At 40.1% G+C, this 13,204-nt stretch overlaps 2 protein-coding genes across 3 annotated transcripts in view; one reads left to right on the top strand and one right to left on the bottom strand.

The window, feature by feature from the left end:
* The window catches only part of LOC110054390 (vacuolar protein sorting-associated protein 41 homolog), a 20,410-nt gene extending 18,056 nt beyond the window's left edge, over positions 1–2,354 (top strand). For both annotated transcript variants that reach the window (XM_089285440.1, XM_089285439.1), the window contains 2 exons: positions 723–802; positions 1,177–2,354. In XM_089285440.1, coding sequence (XP_089141566.1) covers positions 723–802; positions 1,177–1,263 — 167 coding nt within the window. In that variant the 3' untranslated portion in view covers positions 1,264–2,354. The remainder of the gene's footprint in view (positions 1–722; positions 803–1,176) is intronic.
* On the bottom strand, positions 2,152–13,204 carry LOC110054285 (enhancer of polycomb homolog 1-like). Its single transcript, XM_020760662.2, has 15 exons — positions 12,802–13,204; positions 10,492–10,651; positions 9,438–9,520; positions 8,758–8,823; positions 8,292–8,387; positions 7,982–8,098; positions 7,706–7,854; positions 7,440–7,617; positions 6,881–6,924; positions 6,416–6,527; positions 6,153–6,242; positions 5,866–6,014; positions 5,585–5,728; positions 4,343–4,828; positions 2,152–3,684 (listed from the first exon to the last, which is right to left on the bottom strand). The coding sequence occupies exons 1-15, from the start codon at positions 12,952–12,954 to the stop codon at positions 3,597–3,599; spliced, it is 2,115 nt and encodes a 704-aa protein (XP_020616321.2). The 5' UTR covers positions 12,955–13,204; the 3' UTR covers positions 2,152–3,596.

Genomic DNA, 13,204 nt, shown 5'->3' with positions numbered 1-13,204 from the left:
AAGCTATCCTGCCGGCCTGGTTGGCACAACAATGGGAGGGAAGCGGCGCGTGTTCTCTCTTCTCAAGCGCAAAAATTACTCGTTTTCCCTCCGTCCCTACGCCTACTAAACAAGCTAGATTATAGCTAGCCAGGGTCCTGGTGTTTCGTTCTCAGGCTCAACAATCAAAGTGCCTCTTTTACCCTGAAATCTGATACATGTACGCAACGCCTGCCAAAAATTGCTCTTCCTTCAAAGTTATAAAGGTACATAATAGGCTCACTGCTTAGTTTTTCACCGGTTCAGTTATTTCCTCAGAAAGATCATATCACGATTGCGTTGGTGAAAAGAAACTTCGTATGAATAAACTTTGTGACATGAAGTAGCCGGTGACTTGCGTCGGGCAACTAAGAATCTGCCAGAATCTCCTCATCCAGCGGCTTAATGTTGCAGAAACTGGAGTTCTGAAGAGCCAGCCTCTGTAGTACTTGCGCAGTGTGAAGATGTATACTCACGACACATATTCATGTTTAAGAATTAGATTTTGAATGTAAAATCATCTGAGAATGAATTCCCAGAGTTTTAACTGGCTTGAAGGAGAAGTGTAGAGTTTCCGTCACTTCCCCTTACCCGAGTGTTCCTTCCTTGCGAAACTGCATTATACATTTAAGGTAGCGGTACCAATCCACATTTCTGGTTTGCTGTTTATCGCTTTTTAAAATGATCTTTTTGTTTTTGGGTAGATACAAGACGGGCGTCGCATGTTGTCGTGTTCTTCTGTAAACATGTTTATCACGAAGACTGCCTGCCAGCGCGTGATGTGGTGAGTCATGAGATCATTATCACATTTAGCTTTCCCGCACGAATTAGAGGTACGCCCCAAAATGCGGGAACGCTAGCTACGCGGCCACATTTTGTTTTATTTTTATGTATTCACTTAAAAGTGTACCTTCTTAGGAAAGTGAAGCTCCTGATTTTCAGGAACATTACTGCTCAGCCTTTGAACACACCGGCGCCGCGCTCTATCAGCCTCGCGCGCAGCCCTTGTTAGGTTCTCACGCAACGAGGGACGCTACGTGACGGCCTAAGTAAGGGCCTGGGAAACTACCCGGCTGTAGACGGCTAAGACGAAATGGAGAAGCCGTGTGGGAAAGGAGAGGACACGGATCTGAGCAGTTATTTATTTCTTCTTTGCAGGGGCCGTTTTGTCAGATCTGTACAGCACACAGTCAAGTAAAAAGACGGCGATCTCGTCACGTACAGGGGAATGAAGCAAGACCGTAAACTATGAACTCAAATTGTATATGCATTGATGAGACCAAGTACAGACATGAATCAAATTAACCAAGAGTCCAAGATAATCCAGCCGTCCTGTGATTCAAGCAGACCTTTAGACCGGTCAAGCTTGCTTCTCGTGGGGTGATTCATTGTAACAAGATTGAGCAGTCATGTGACGCAACAACGAAATTCTAATAATGATTTCTGTTAGTCATGACTCAACCTGTTGTGGTCGGGCATCCTACCTGGACATTCTTTTGACCTGTCACGCACTCCTTAATTTATGTCAGGGAGGATTCTGCGACGAACTAAAAAGAGGTCCAACACATCTGCCCGGTGAAGATAAAATTGACCAATCACGTGACTCGCGGAAAGCGCGGGGAAACATGCAACTAGCATAATATAACACAGTAGCAATTTTATAGATCCAAACATTGAAGGGGCTACGTCATGTCACGGCATTTTGAGTTATTTTGGCCACGTACAAAATTACCTTTTAATTGAAGAACCCTGAAAATAACAGTTTACGTCGATAAAAAAAAACACCAGAGACAATAATAAACCATAAAGGAACAAGGATTGTTTAAGGATGGGGAAATTGACACGGACTGCAAACGACCAACTAGAAAAACTATGCTAAACTTTTCAAGATGCGCAAACCAGCTGCTGTAAGGAATAACTTACGAGAACCCGCTTAAGATTTGAATTTTCTTCGGAACGATGAAATGGACTGAATTGGCTCTTGATCGTAAAATTCAAGAGTCCTTAGTGAGAACCACGAGAAGATTCAAAACATGTCCATCTTGCGCTATTCAATGTTTGTATAAGCTCTTGTTCTAGCGGTGATGCTAGCTGGCGTCGTTATCTCACTATAAAAGAATTAAATAGCCAGAGTTATTTTTTGTAGTCAGCGATTTATTGTACACAAATACGTTAGAAGGAAATACGAAAGAGACACTTATACAAAGAGTGTATTTGTTCGAGATCGCGGATTGCTTTATAAAATATAGGACTTTGTTTCAACTAAGGAGAACAATTCAAATAAAACTCTGTCCCTGCACTGAGTGCCCGGGGCAAAGGGCGCTGCCTGGATTTAATTACACGCTAAACAGCTGAACAACGCTGCACCTGAGAATTACCGCATCATGCTCAACACACTGAGTCAAGTCGTGCCATGATGCGCGAATAATCTTCCTATAATTTGTAATAAATAATGTCTTAAAAAATACAGGAACGTCGATCGGGCTTTATTTACTTTGTACACTGATCGGTTCCGTAGATATTAACACATAGTGATCACCCACTTTGTCTCGTAGTTTACCGCCGTTATATTTACTCCACAAGGTCGGGGAACCGTCACGAAGAGCTGAAGAATCTCGAGCACCCGAGCATAAAGATTCGGCGCTTCCCGAGCGAACGAGACCGTTCGGCGTTTCCTGACTCTTCCATGACCTTGAATCTATGGACGTTTTGAGTTTTGTAGTTTTTTTTTTGTTTGTTTTTAACATTTTAGAGTGACTGTACGCCCTCTCTAACTACAGCCTTGTTAATTAAAACTAAATGCGGTCTGCACGTCCAAAAGCAAACAGCAAAACAACTCCATGATATATAACCTGTACGAAAAGCGTTCGGAAAAAAACGCAAATATACATGATTTAACCAAAATACAAAAAAAAACCTACGCTCATTTCTATACGGTACCTCTTCAAAAGAAAGTTTCAGCAACAGAAACGCGCCTTACAATTCAAAACGATATCTATTGTAAACGCTCTAGCGAGTTTGGAAAAACTTGAAATTGACCTCGAAGCCCAAACGCGCCCGAGTGATTCTAGCAGCTTTTGTTGTCAGAAGTGGCAGTTTCCTGTTCGAAACAAAAACTATGATATAGCGGAAAAAAAAGTCATGCAAAACAGCTACCAATTCAAAGAGCGAAAAGGTTATGTAACCAAACATGTAAATATAGGGTAAATATAAACTGAACCATGGCTGCAGTCACAGAGAACGAACAGTATTAACTTTGGCAGGGTTTATAACGAGTTGATTTGTTAACTGACGAGTAAGTAAAATATTCCTAAAGTAACGTCTGCATTGATTAATGATAAAGAAGACGATGTCAGCCTTGGGTGCCTTGAAATCCATTGGGGTGATGTAAACGTTTATTCCTCTACTGTATCTCGCTATGTCCTCTTGCAACTCCGCTGTATGAATCCCCATTCCCATGAACATTAGTTTCGTTCGCTATTTCGAGCGCTTTACAACTGTACTAGAGAAGAGACCATCCTGTTTGTACGGAACACTGTCTCTTGGCAGATTAAATTCTCTTTGAATGGCATTTATTATCACGTTGCGTTTGGTAAACTGCTGATTGAGGTCCCTAATCCATCTAATGTGCTTAGGAGGCCATCTACTCTATTGACGTCTATTTCCCTGGAAATAAAAAATACAAAAAAAAAAAAGAAAATGGACATCACTCATTTGTAGTGGTTAAAGAATCGTCAAATTTGAAACTAAAATCCCCCCCCCCCCCCCCCTCCCCGGGTTAACAACGTAAAACGGAAAAAGGAAAGGATCGGACGAAGATATGCATAAACTAGCATTTATATCCTTTCGAAGTATATCTGCTTAAAATAAAAGCTATTTTCATATCTCTGGTTATTCTCTTACGCATCCCAGCAACTGGAGTAATCGCTTCGCTCGAATCGGGCCAGCCGATACTCAAGTAAAGTGCACAAGCTGCTTTGACGTTTGAATAGTATAGCGGAAAAACTGTCTTTTGGTCCCTTGTTCCAACGGCCCTGAACACACACTGGGTTTCTCGACGTTCTCGGTAGAGCACATGCCTGCACAATTCTGCAGTCAAAACCTCCATTCAGTGGAAAATTGCCAAAAACCAGCCAGCCTATAAGCCGGGGGCTTCGTTAACGAGTAAAATTCTTTTGACCTGAACTTCTTAATGAGAAAAACGTTCCTCTAGGTGGGTACAATTGACCTCACAGCCGGTCAATTTGCCTGGTGCCCAGCCCTTTATGAAACCTTTGCTATAAGCTATGAGCTAATAGGACAGAAAGCCTGTGATTGCACTTACATTTGTTCCGCGCCAGCGCTTTCAGCAGCGCTTGCCCTCAACGTCGCACTTGCAGATGGCGATGAGTTAAGGGCCGTGGGTGAGAACGGTGCACTACCTCGCACCAAACTATTGGACAACGCGTGCCCTGAAATGTTCGAATTGACTGGAAAGTTCAATGCATAAACCGCCTTCATGGGCGCTGTGGAGTAGGCGGTGTTTTTACTAAGAAGAGTGCCCGTGGTATAACCACCTTGATTCGATAAAGGTCCATTAGTTAGCGAGCTACGGCTCATGTTGTTATGAGTGAAATTCGGCCCAACCACTCCATTAGTCGGAGTGGGGTTGAGTGAGAATTTTGATCTTGGTTGTGTGGAAAAGCTCCTATGTAGTCGAGGTCTGGGTTCTCCGTTCTGTTTACTGGCAGAGGGCGCTTCTGTCGACACTGGAGATGAATACGAGGCGAATGACACTTGCGTGGGAGGCGATTTAGGTCTAAAATGCGGCCTAAGGAGAAAACAAATTAAACAGGCTGGAGTTAGACAAGAAGTATGCACCACATGTTTATTTATACTGCCTAGCGACTAAAATACGTTTCCTTTCATCTTAGTCAACGGTATTTCAGATTTCACGGTGAATCAAGACATCTTCCGATAGATGATTTTCGTTACTCCTATCACCTTTCTCTTTAAAGGGGCTCAGTCACGGTATTTTGAGTTATTTTGGCCACATACAAAATTACCTTTAAATGGTAGGAAACCTAGAAATAACAGTTTAATAAGGTAGAAAAACACCAAAGACATAATGATAAACCATAAAGGAACAAGGATGGCTAAGGATGGAGAAGATTAACACGGATTACAAACGACGAATTTGAAAAATTGAGGCTAAACTTTTCAATATGCGCAAACCGTGACTGAGCTCCTTTAAAATTTATAGGCATTGTATGGAGAAGGTAGAAGTTGATCACTCTTGACAGTCACTTAGGGATAAATAACCTTAAGGCTATCCTTTCCACTCATTCAATAAGACTGATAAGTTTCGCCCAATTTTCCTTCTTCATTACGGAAAAATATCGTTGAGATCACAGTGACCCCGAATTTTCTTAAAAAGTATGTCAATTTTCTCTGACTCAAAATAAAATTCTCCGTCTTTTTCTTGACCTTGAAAATTTTTCCCCTTGACCTGTGGCCCCCATTGAATTTTGTCTTCATAGTAACAGAAAGAACAAATTGCATTCATTACAGTTCACTCAAGACTTACAGTGAGGGTTTTTTCCACCCTGTAAGGTGGTCGTACGGAAACAAGCCATTGGGTAACAAGAGCGAAGATGATGATGAGTTTAGACGCATATCTAACTCATCCAAGTCTTCTGATAAAGCACTGTAGGCCCGATCCATATATATTCTGTCAAAAAGAAGAGATTGCATAAATAAAAGTGGCAACTGGCTCCAATTATACACTTTACACACTACACATGTGAGTAAATTCTAGCAAATCCGCATAGTCACAAAGAAAGAAGCACATCGTTTTGTTTTGCTTACCTTCCCCCTCGTCCTACTCTCCTTCTTGCAAAGCCAATCACTCTCTGCGGCGACGATATCGATGTACAGCTGAAACGAAATCTCTTGTCACCCAACCCACCTTCTGATGGATCTACCCATGCGAGTGGCTGAGGCATATCGAATCGAGGCTGTGGAGAACAAAGAAATTTGTTTTGTACCCTTGACTAGAAAAACGGTATAATTAGGAAACTAAAGACTATTAATCTAATTATATCTATAAGAAAAGCTTCTTATTAATAGGTTCTTCTTAATTGTAATCAACTAACCGGCATGTATTTGACACCAAGCTTTCTTTTAAATGCAAATCTGCCATCTGGGTCTTCATCGTCATCTTCGGGTTCTGAAGGAATATCCACCTGTAAATGGTAAAGTTCCAAATTAATTTACTGTTAAATGACAGTAGTACATGTACATGTAATTCAGTGAGGTGGGATTACTGTTCAAAAATGTCCTACTTGTGTAGCCACTCTCTGTATAAATAATTCCTCGCTTTTTTCACTAACATTTACAAAATTCTCAGTTTACTTACTGGAGGAGGCGATACGCGAATGAGTTCCTCATCGTCACTGAACAGCATCTGATCTCCAGGTGGCTGAACATGAGCAACCTTAGCGGGGTGACTCAGTTTAGGTCTTTTGATTCTAATGAAAAACAAAACAAACATTTTAAATTCCTATAAGCAAGATGGGTAGGTTACACTCTTTGTTAGGCAAGCCCTGCCCTGGAACCCCTGAGGTAAAAGGAAGAGGGACACAAGGAACTGGAAGCAGACATCAAGAGATTAGAGCTGACCTAGAGTCATCTAGAGAGAAAGGCCTAGACAGAGATGGATGGAGGAACTTAGTAGGCAGGCTATGTCCCAAGAAGTGCACTAGGCATAATTAAGTAATTCTTATGGGCAGCATTATTGCATTTCAGAGTTCCTTAACTCTGTTCTGGAAATTGCCAAATGTGGTAAAGATAAACCAAACACAATTTGATGCAAGGCACTTACCCTAACTCATTGACAAAGTCATTCTTTCCTATCCGTGGCCTTTCCTGATAAAAGAAACAAAGATAAAGTGTTTTCAAAATGTATTTTCACAGCAACATTTAAAGGCTGATACACACAAAGGGTTTTTTGCTCCTGGGTTTTGCTCCAGGGGCACACTCCAGGAGCAAAGCTCCTCCGTGTGCACCAACGTTTTCATGGGAGTAATTCATTCTCGGGAGCAGAATTTCCATCCTGCAAAATGCTCCACAAAATCAAGCAGGTTAAATACTTGGGAGCAGGATCCTGAGGAAAATTGAACAAACTTGAAAACGCTTCCTCGTGTGCCACACTATGCTCCCCAGAGTGTACTAGTTGCGCAAATTGACCCTGGAGCATGCTCCTGGAGGAAAACTCCTCCTGTGTATCAGCCGTAAGTCACATACCTGCAGTTTTGAAAAATACACAAAGTAAACAGAACACTTCCCTACAGCACCAAGCAAGTTCATTATAGGTGACACTCACTCTGACCATTTCTGCGTAATCCACCACATACAAAATATCACTACATAACAAGCTTCACCTGCAATCCTCGTCTCCACGACTCGTGTTCCCTGTCACCTCCTGTGGCAGAGCCTGGCGTTACATTGTCACCATAACCTGCCGACGTGGGTGCAGTGAGATTGGTGGCAGGGGGCTGATATCTGATCATATCCATACACTGTTGAAGTATTTGGCCTGCATAATCTCCAGCAGCATATCTAGAATGTTCAAATTCTCATAAGGATGATGACAATTAAAAGTATAAAAAAAGTACTGAGAATTTTGATGTTGAACTGACGGTAATACCTTTTCTCAAATACTTCAACAGTAAGCTGAAGGAGCTCCTTTTTGGACTGCTCTCTTCTCTTCACCATATCCAGAATTGTACAAGCTCTATTCAAATCTCTTCGAAGTTTGAGCATCTTCTCATATGAAGCCTCGTCATTCTTACGATTCTGTAAAAACAAGGCCATAATTTAGGCCACAGATTGACACAAAGGTTCTGTGCTATGTACAGTAGTTGTATTTCATTTGAATCAAACAGTATATCATACTGGTCAGTATTGAGAATAAGCTGTTCACCTTTCTTGTTTGCATCTTTTCTGTTCTTCTTCTGAATGCCACGTATGGATCACTCGCAGACGAGCCATCCCTCTTTTCTCCTTTAAGCTGAGGAGTCAGTGACACCACCAGATCCTTCTGTAGTAGAACAACAGGCAAACCTGAGTATACATTTCATACTTTTACATCCCAAGGTGTTGAACTCAAACAACATTTTCAATAAAAGCTTTTGTTTCCTGTGATCTTATATGTGTAACTTTCCTAGAAACAGTATCAGATAATTTTCGTTTTGTGACTAAAAGGTATGTAAGTAAGCTTTACATTTCCTTACCAACTTTTTTCTTTTATTCATCCAATACTCATACAGAGGCTTGATAACATCACCACCCTCCTTCAACAATGACTTTGCTTCATTCAAAGACACCGCCTAATAAAAGGAAAGAAACAATCCACTTAAAAACATAAAGTTTTCTGAAGGCATAATCTACAAGTATATTTGCATCCCAGTGATTTAGTAACTTCTGTTATTTCACTTTAACTACTTTTATGTATATTACAAACAACTTTAAAGGCAAGAAAAATTAATCTCATCACCTGACATTTCAGTGAAGTACATGTTATAACTCTACAAGTAATGTTATCTTGAAAAAGGACAACTGAATCTACATCTAAAACCTAACAGAAAACATACCATACAAACTACCATAGAAAACATTACACATCACAAAAAATTGTTATGTTGCACTACAATTCCTTCCAGACGAAGTTAAAAGGGATGGCAATGTTGTTTTAATTACCTGGTTTCCAGAATTTCGCTCCAACTGGTCAAGGAAATGTTCAAATTTAAATGGTGACAGGAGCTCCTAATAGGAAAAATAAAATTAGTCTAACTTGCCCAACAACAAAAGCGTGGAAAGCAGCAGAGTATACACAACAATGTTATTAGGCTAAACATTTCGCCACAATTCTTTAGAAACAATTCTGTTCTGCAAGAAATCACTATCTTTCCTTTTGTTTTTAATTCCATAAAGATTTGCAAGGAAATACTAATGAAAGTTTGAGAGAACATGAAACTGTAGTTGAAACACTCCTTGTAAACAACCCCTTGGGTTAGCATAGAAATAAATCTCTACGGAAAACATGAAAACCATTTTTTCCATCTTTCCCTACTTAAAAAATTTGTTCAGGTGTAGAGGGGCTGGCGGATTTTCTAGAGGAAAACATTTGGAAGAGAAAAGGAAAAGGTTGGTGGGATTCTCCAAAACTAAAAGCTGTGAGTTTGTAGCGGTTTCTAACAGCAGACCATGTATTGCTATGAGCTTCTCATGCACTGTTGATACTGTTAGCTTGAGACTTCCAAGATCTTCCTGTGTCTTTCCAACAACCAGTTGGTTAATTACACAAGTAAACTCACAGAAATGTGTAGTCAACCAGTACACTTTGACTAAGACAAATGAACATGGTGAATCAACCTTACCTTCTTTTTATTGAAGGCCTTAAGCCACTCCTCATCTTCTGAGTCCATATCATACTCAGGTAATTCCTCCTCGAAGTTGAAAGCTTAAAAATAAGAACATTCAGTAATTACCTCATAATATTTCCTAGGACACTCTGTTTCAAATTTCTACTGTTAGTACAAATCAGTCAATAAAGCAACCTTTCTTCAGGGCAGCAGATTCTAAGGCCCCATCCAAACTACACTGGAGAAATTTGAAAACAGAGGTTTCACTCTGAAAATGCATCAAATGTTTTCCATTCACACTAAGCTGGAGGAATTTAAAAATGCAACGATCACCAGTCATTTTGGAAAACATGGTCAGGGAAATCACAAGACTATTGCAACGCCATCGATTTTTGAAAAACTCCATTTTCAAAACATTTTCGTTCACAAGAAAATGAGAAGCTGTAGTTTTCAAGTTCCTCCAGCTTAAAGAGTGTTTTCTACCAGCTCCATTTTTGTGACGGATTAGCATGGACAGTAGGTCTAACCAGAGAAATAAAGCTGCATTTTCAAATTTCTCTGGCATAGTGAGGACACTGTGTAATATGAGTTAGGTTTTGTAGTAATGTATATGGTGTACGACCACCGATAACCTTCCTAAAGTGATTGGTAGTAGTAGGCAGTAAGTAAATAATAACAGTGAATAATGAACTTGAGCCAGTAAAACTGGCAGCTGCTTGCATAATTTAAGGGGAATGTACACCAAGAAAGAACTTCCTTCACATGCACATTAAATGTGATCCCTGTCTTCTTCAAGTATGAAGGAAATCATGACCATGACAGTTTTTGGATATCTGATCATAGTTAGCAGAGATTTTTATTTATTTCTCCATTTTCTACTTAGTTTTAGTTTCAATTGACAAGGTATATCAAACACTCAAGACTGTGCTTGCCCACATTTCCAAACACCTCAAAGTTTGTCAAACATAATCTGCTACCCGTCAAATTTTCAACTCTCTTCTCAGTGTTTGGACATGTGATCACACACAGTCTTTTGTGTTTGATATACTGTATTGCTTAGCAAGCCCACCTTGAACATGAATGTACTGTTTCGGCTGCTTGAATGGATCATGGTAAAGGGTGTCAACCACTTTCTCCTTCAATTCCTCTGTTTCTGGAGTAGGAATTACAAGTTGTTGAGTGTCCCCATAAACCTGCTGTGCCGAGATGGCTCTCTGGAGATGGTGTTCCTGTGAATAAAAACAGATTTATCAATGACTGTCCCAGACACAGGGCTCAAAGTTAACGACCAACTGGTCGCATTTGTGACTAGATTTTTGGCTGTACGCCTAAAAAATCATGTGTGGTTGTACCACCACGCCTTAAAAGCCAAAGTACAGTGCGACTTCTCTAGTGCTTACTCACCTGACCATACTAACGTACTCCGATTGATAAATATAAATATAAACATATAGATATAACACAACCAAGCACCAGATAATAAAGTTGCACCATTTTCCTTTCATTGGTGTATGTTCTATTCGTCGTCTTTAAGCCTAATTTCCCAGTGGATTCTCCGAACTCGAACGTTCATTTCTTCCCCACGTTCTGTGTTGTAAACAACTCCGCTGACACATGCAAATGAAGGAATGAAGCACATGCTTCTTGGTCGCCAAATGGGGGACATAGTGCCAGGCGGTCCCAGTGGACAGTGTGGAAACTGGGGATGAGATTAAATCGTGTGCTCGTTCTTCGCGAACAACAGGTACAGAAAGCTTTGTTTTCGCTTGTCTGACATACAAAAATGTCCAGCGTTTTTGGAATGGGCTGGTCCACAAATTCTATGGCTTGAAAGCTAGCCAAATGTGCAAAGTTCGTGCTAGTTCTCACGAATACCCAGATGTTGAAAAAATCAGGAATCTTCATGAACAGAATTTGAAAGGTGAGGCAAACAACAAGCAACTGGATAGTGAGGATACTCAACGAAGCGACTTCAGAAGTTAATATCTAAGCTTAACTCTTGTGTGAAATATCCTGATTCTTTTATTTGTTTTTGTTGTGTTCAATACTGCTAGAATAGGCCCAGTTTGCAACACGAAGCCTGAGTCGCTCTTTTTGGAGCGTTAAGTATTCTTTTGGAGTAGGTGCTCCAAGCATTTGAAGCTGTGCGCCTAAAATTTTGGCAGTGCGCGTAAAAATTTACAGCTGGTCGTACAAGTGCTCCCAAAGCTAAAATAAACTTTGAGCCCTGTAACAAAGTGATAATCAACTTGTCATTCAATGAAAAAACTTCAGTGACCAGCCACAGCATTTTTGAGTTATTTTGGCCACATACAAAATTACCTTTATATTGAAGGAAATCTTAAAATAGTAGTTTGCTTAATAGAAAAACACCAAAGAGATAATAATATTACCACAAAGGAGCAAGGATGGTTAAAGATAGAAAAGATTAAATTGGATTAAAAATAAAGAACTTGAAAAATTTAGGCTAAACTTTTCAAGATGTGTAAACTGTGACATAGCTCCTTTAAGGCACGCACTAAGATCGTATGTCATAGCTGAAGAATTAAATAAGGTTGTATTTCTACAGCTCATATAATAATTTCATAGGCCACTTTTGGCAATACAGACACCCTGCTAATATGCATTGTAGTTTATAACACTGGTACAAATAGAACTTACAAAGTTACAGTTCACAAAGAATTGAAAAATATAACATGTAACAGAAAATACCAACATCAACAATGTCATCTGCAAAAATACATCTTACTGACAGCCACAAGTAATACAAAAAATGATGTTTTGTAATCACACACAAAATATAATGACAACAAGCATTTTCATGATTTATTGCTTGGAAAATTACTTCAATTTTAGCAACAATTTATTCCAATCAGCACTCGAATAAGCTGTTATTTCTACGGCAAAGAACGACATAACTGACTCGGAGCTTGCCAACCCACCCCTCTGTACCATTCAGTTTGGGCTAGGAAATGGCCAGCACATGAATTTTCATAACTCATTAAAACCAACGATCGCAACAACAAGGTTTAAATCTACAAGATCTAACGGAAAAACGCGCGCTGGAGTAGTAAAGATTTTAACACTGCGCTATTTGTTACCTACTTCCGCATTTCCATGGCATTCATAGTAAGCGCCCTCGGCCACGTTCAAAAATGGCGGGTTTACGCATACACATCACGTGAACAAACTATAAGTACATTTCACGAAGCTTGTAAACTTGAGGAATCGTGCAAAAATAATGCCTAGAGACATTGTCAATTTCCAAACTGATGCTCGGATTGTATAGCTGCATGGAAATTTTAAATGGTACGCGCACGTCTTATTTTCTTAAAGAAATGAGCATAATACTAAGAGTTGACAACTTATTTTTACTCACCGTTTCCTCTTCTTTCTCCATTCCAGTTGGCATTTGAGGCACAGCACGGTTTATAGTGCTGAATTCCGTCAAATCGGGTAGTTCCTCCGCCCGATACACTGGAAGAGCCTTGTTGGAATCGAGCTGCCGAGCTCTGAATGACAATTTACTCATCTTGACGCGCTGTTGAGTTTCCAAAGCGGCGCTCAAATTTAAAAATTTGAAACACTGCACAAAGCGTGCAGGTTCAAGAAAATTTTGAAACAAACACTAGGGAAATCGTATTAGAGCATTTTGAGGTTTTTGGCCTGTCAGGTCGTCTTTCAAGACTGACTTGGACAAATTTTCTTCTTCGGATCCCATTTTCTAGGATCCATCATGGCGGTAAAAACGCTCATAGGAGAAGTATGTCCCAAAATGCAAC

This window comes from Orbicella faveolata, unplaced genomic scaffold, assembly GCF_042242905.1.
Source record: "Orbicella faveolata isolate gen_17 unplaced genomic scaffold, um_ofav_v1 contig_13, whole genome shotgun sequence".
Lineage (NCBI taxonomy): Eukaryota > Metazoa > Cnidaria > Anthozoa > Scleractinia > Merulinidae > Orbicella > Orbicella faveolata.
Note: the sequence above shows the minus strand (reverse complement) of the source record. Positions and strands in the feature narration are given on the sequence as shown.

Bases quoted from the DNA above. Each gene is read 5' to 3' on its own strand.
- LOC110054285 (XM_020760662.2), bottom strand. From the start codon at position 12,954: ATGAGTAAATTGTCATTCAGAGCTCGGCAGCTCGATTCCAACAAGGCT. The intron at 7,855-7,981 runs GTGAACAGCTTA...TTGTTTTTACAG, and splicing joins AAAAGATGCAAACAAGAAAG to AATCGTAAGAATGACGAGGC. The intron at 6,243-6,415 runs GTAAGTAAACTG...TACCATTTACAG, and splicing joins TTCGCGTATCGCCTCCTCCA to GTGGATATTCCTTCAGAACC.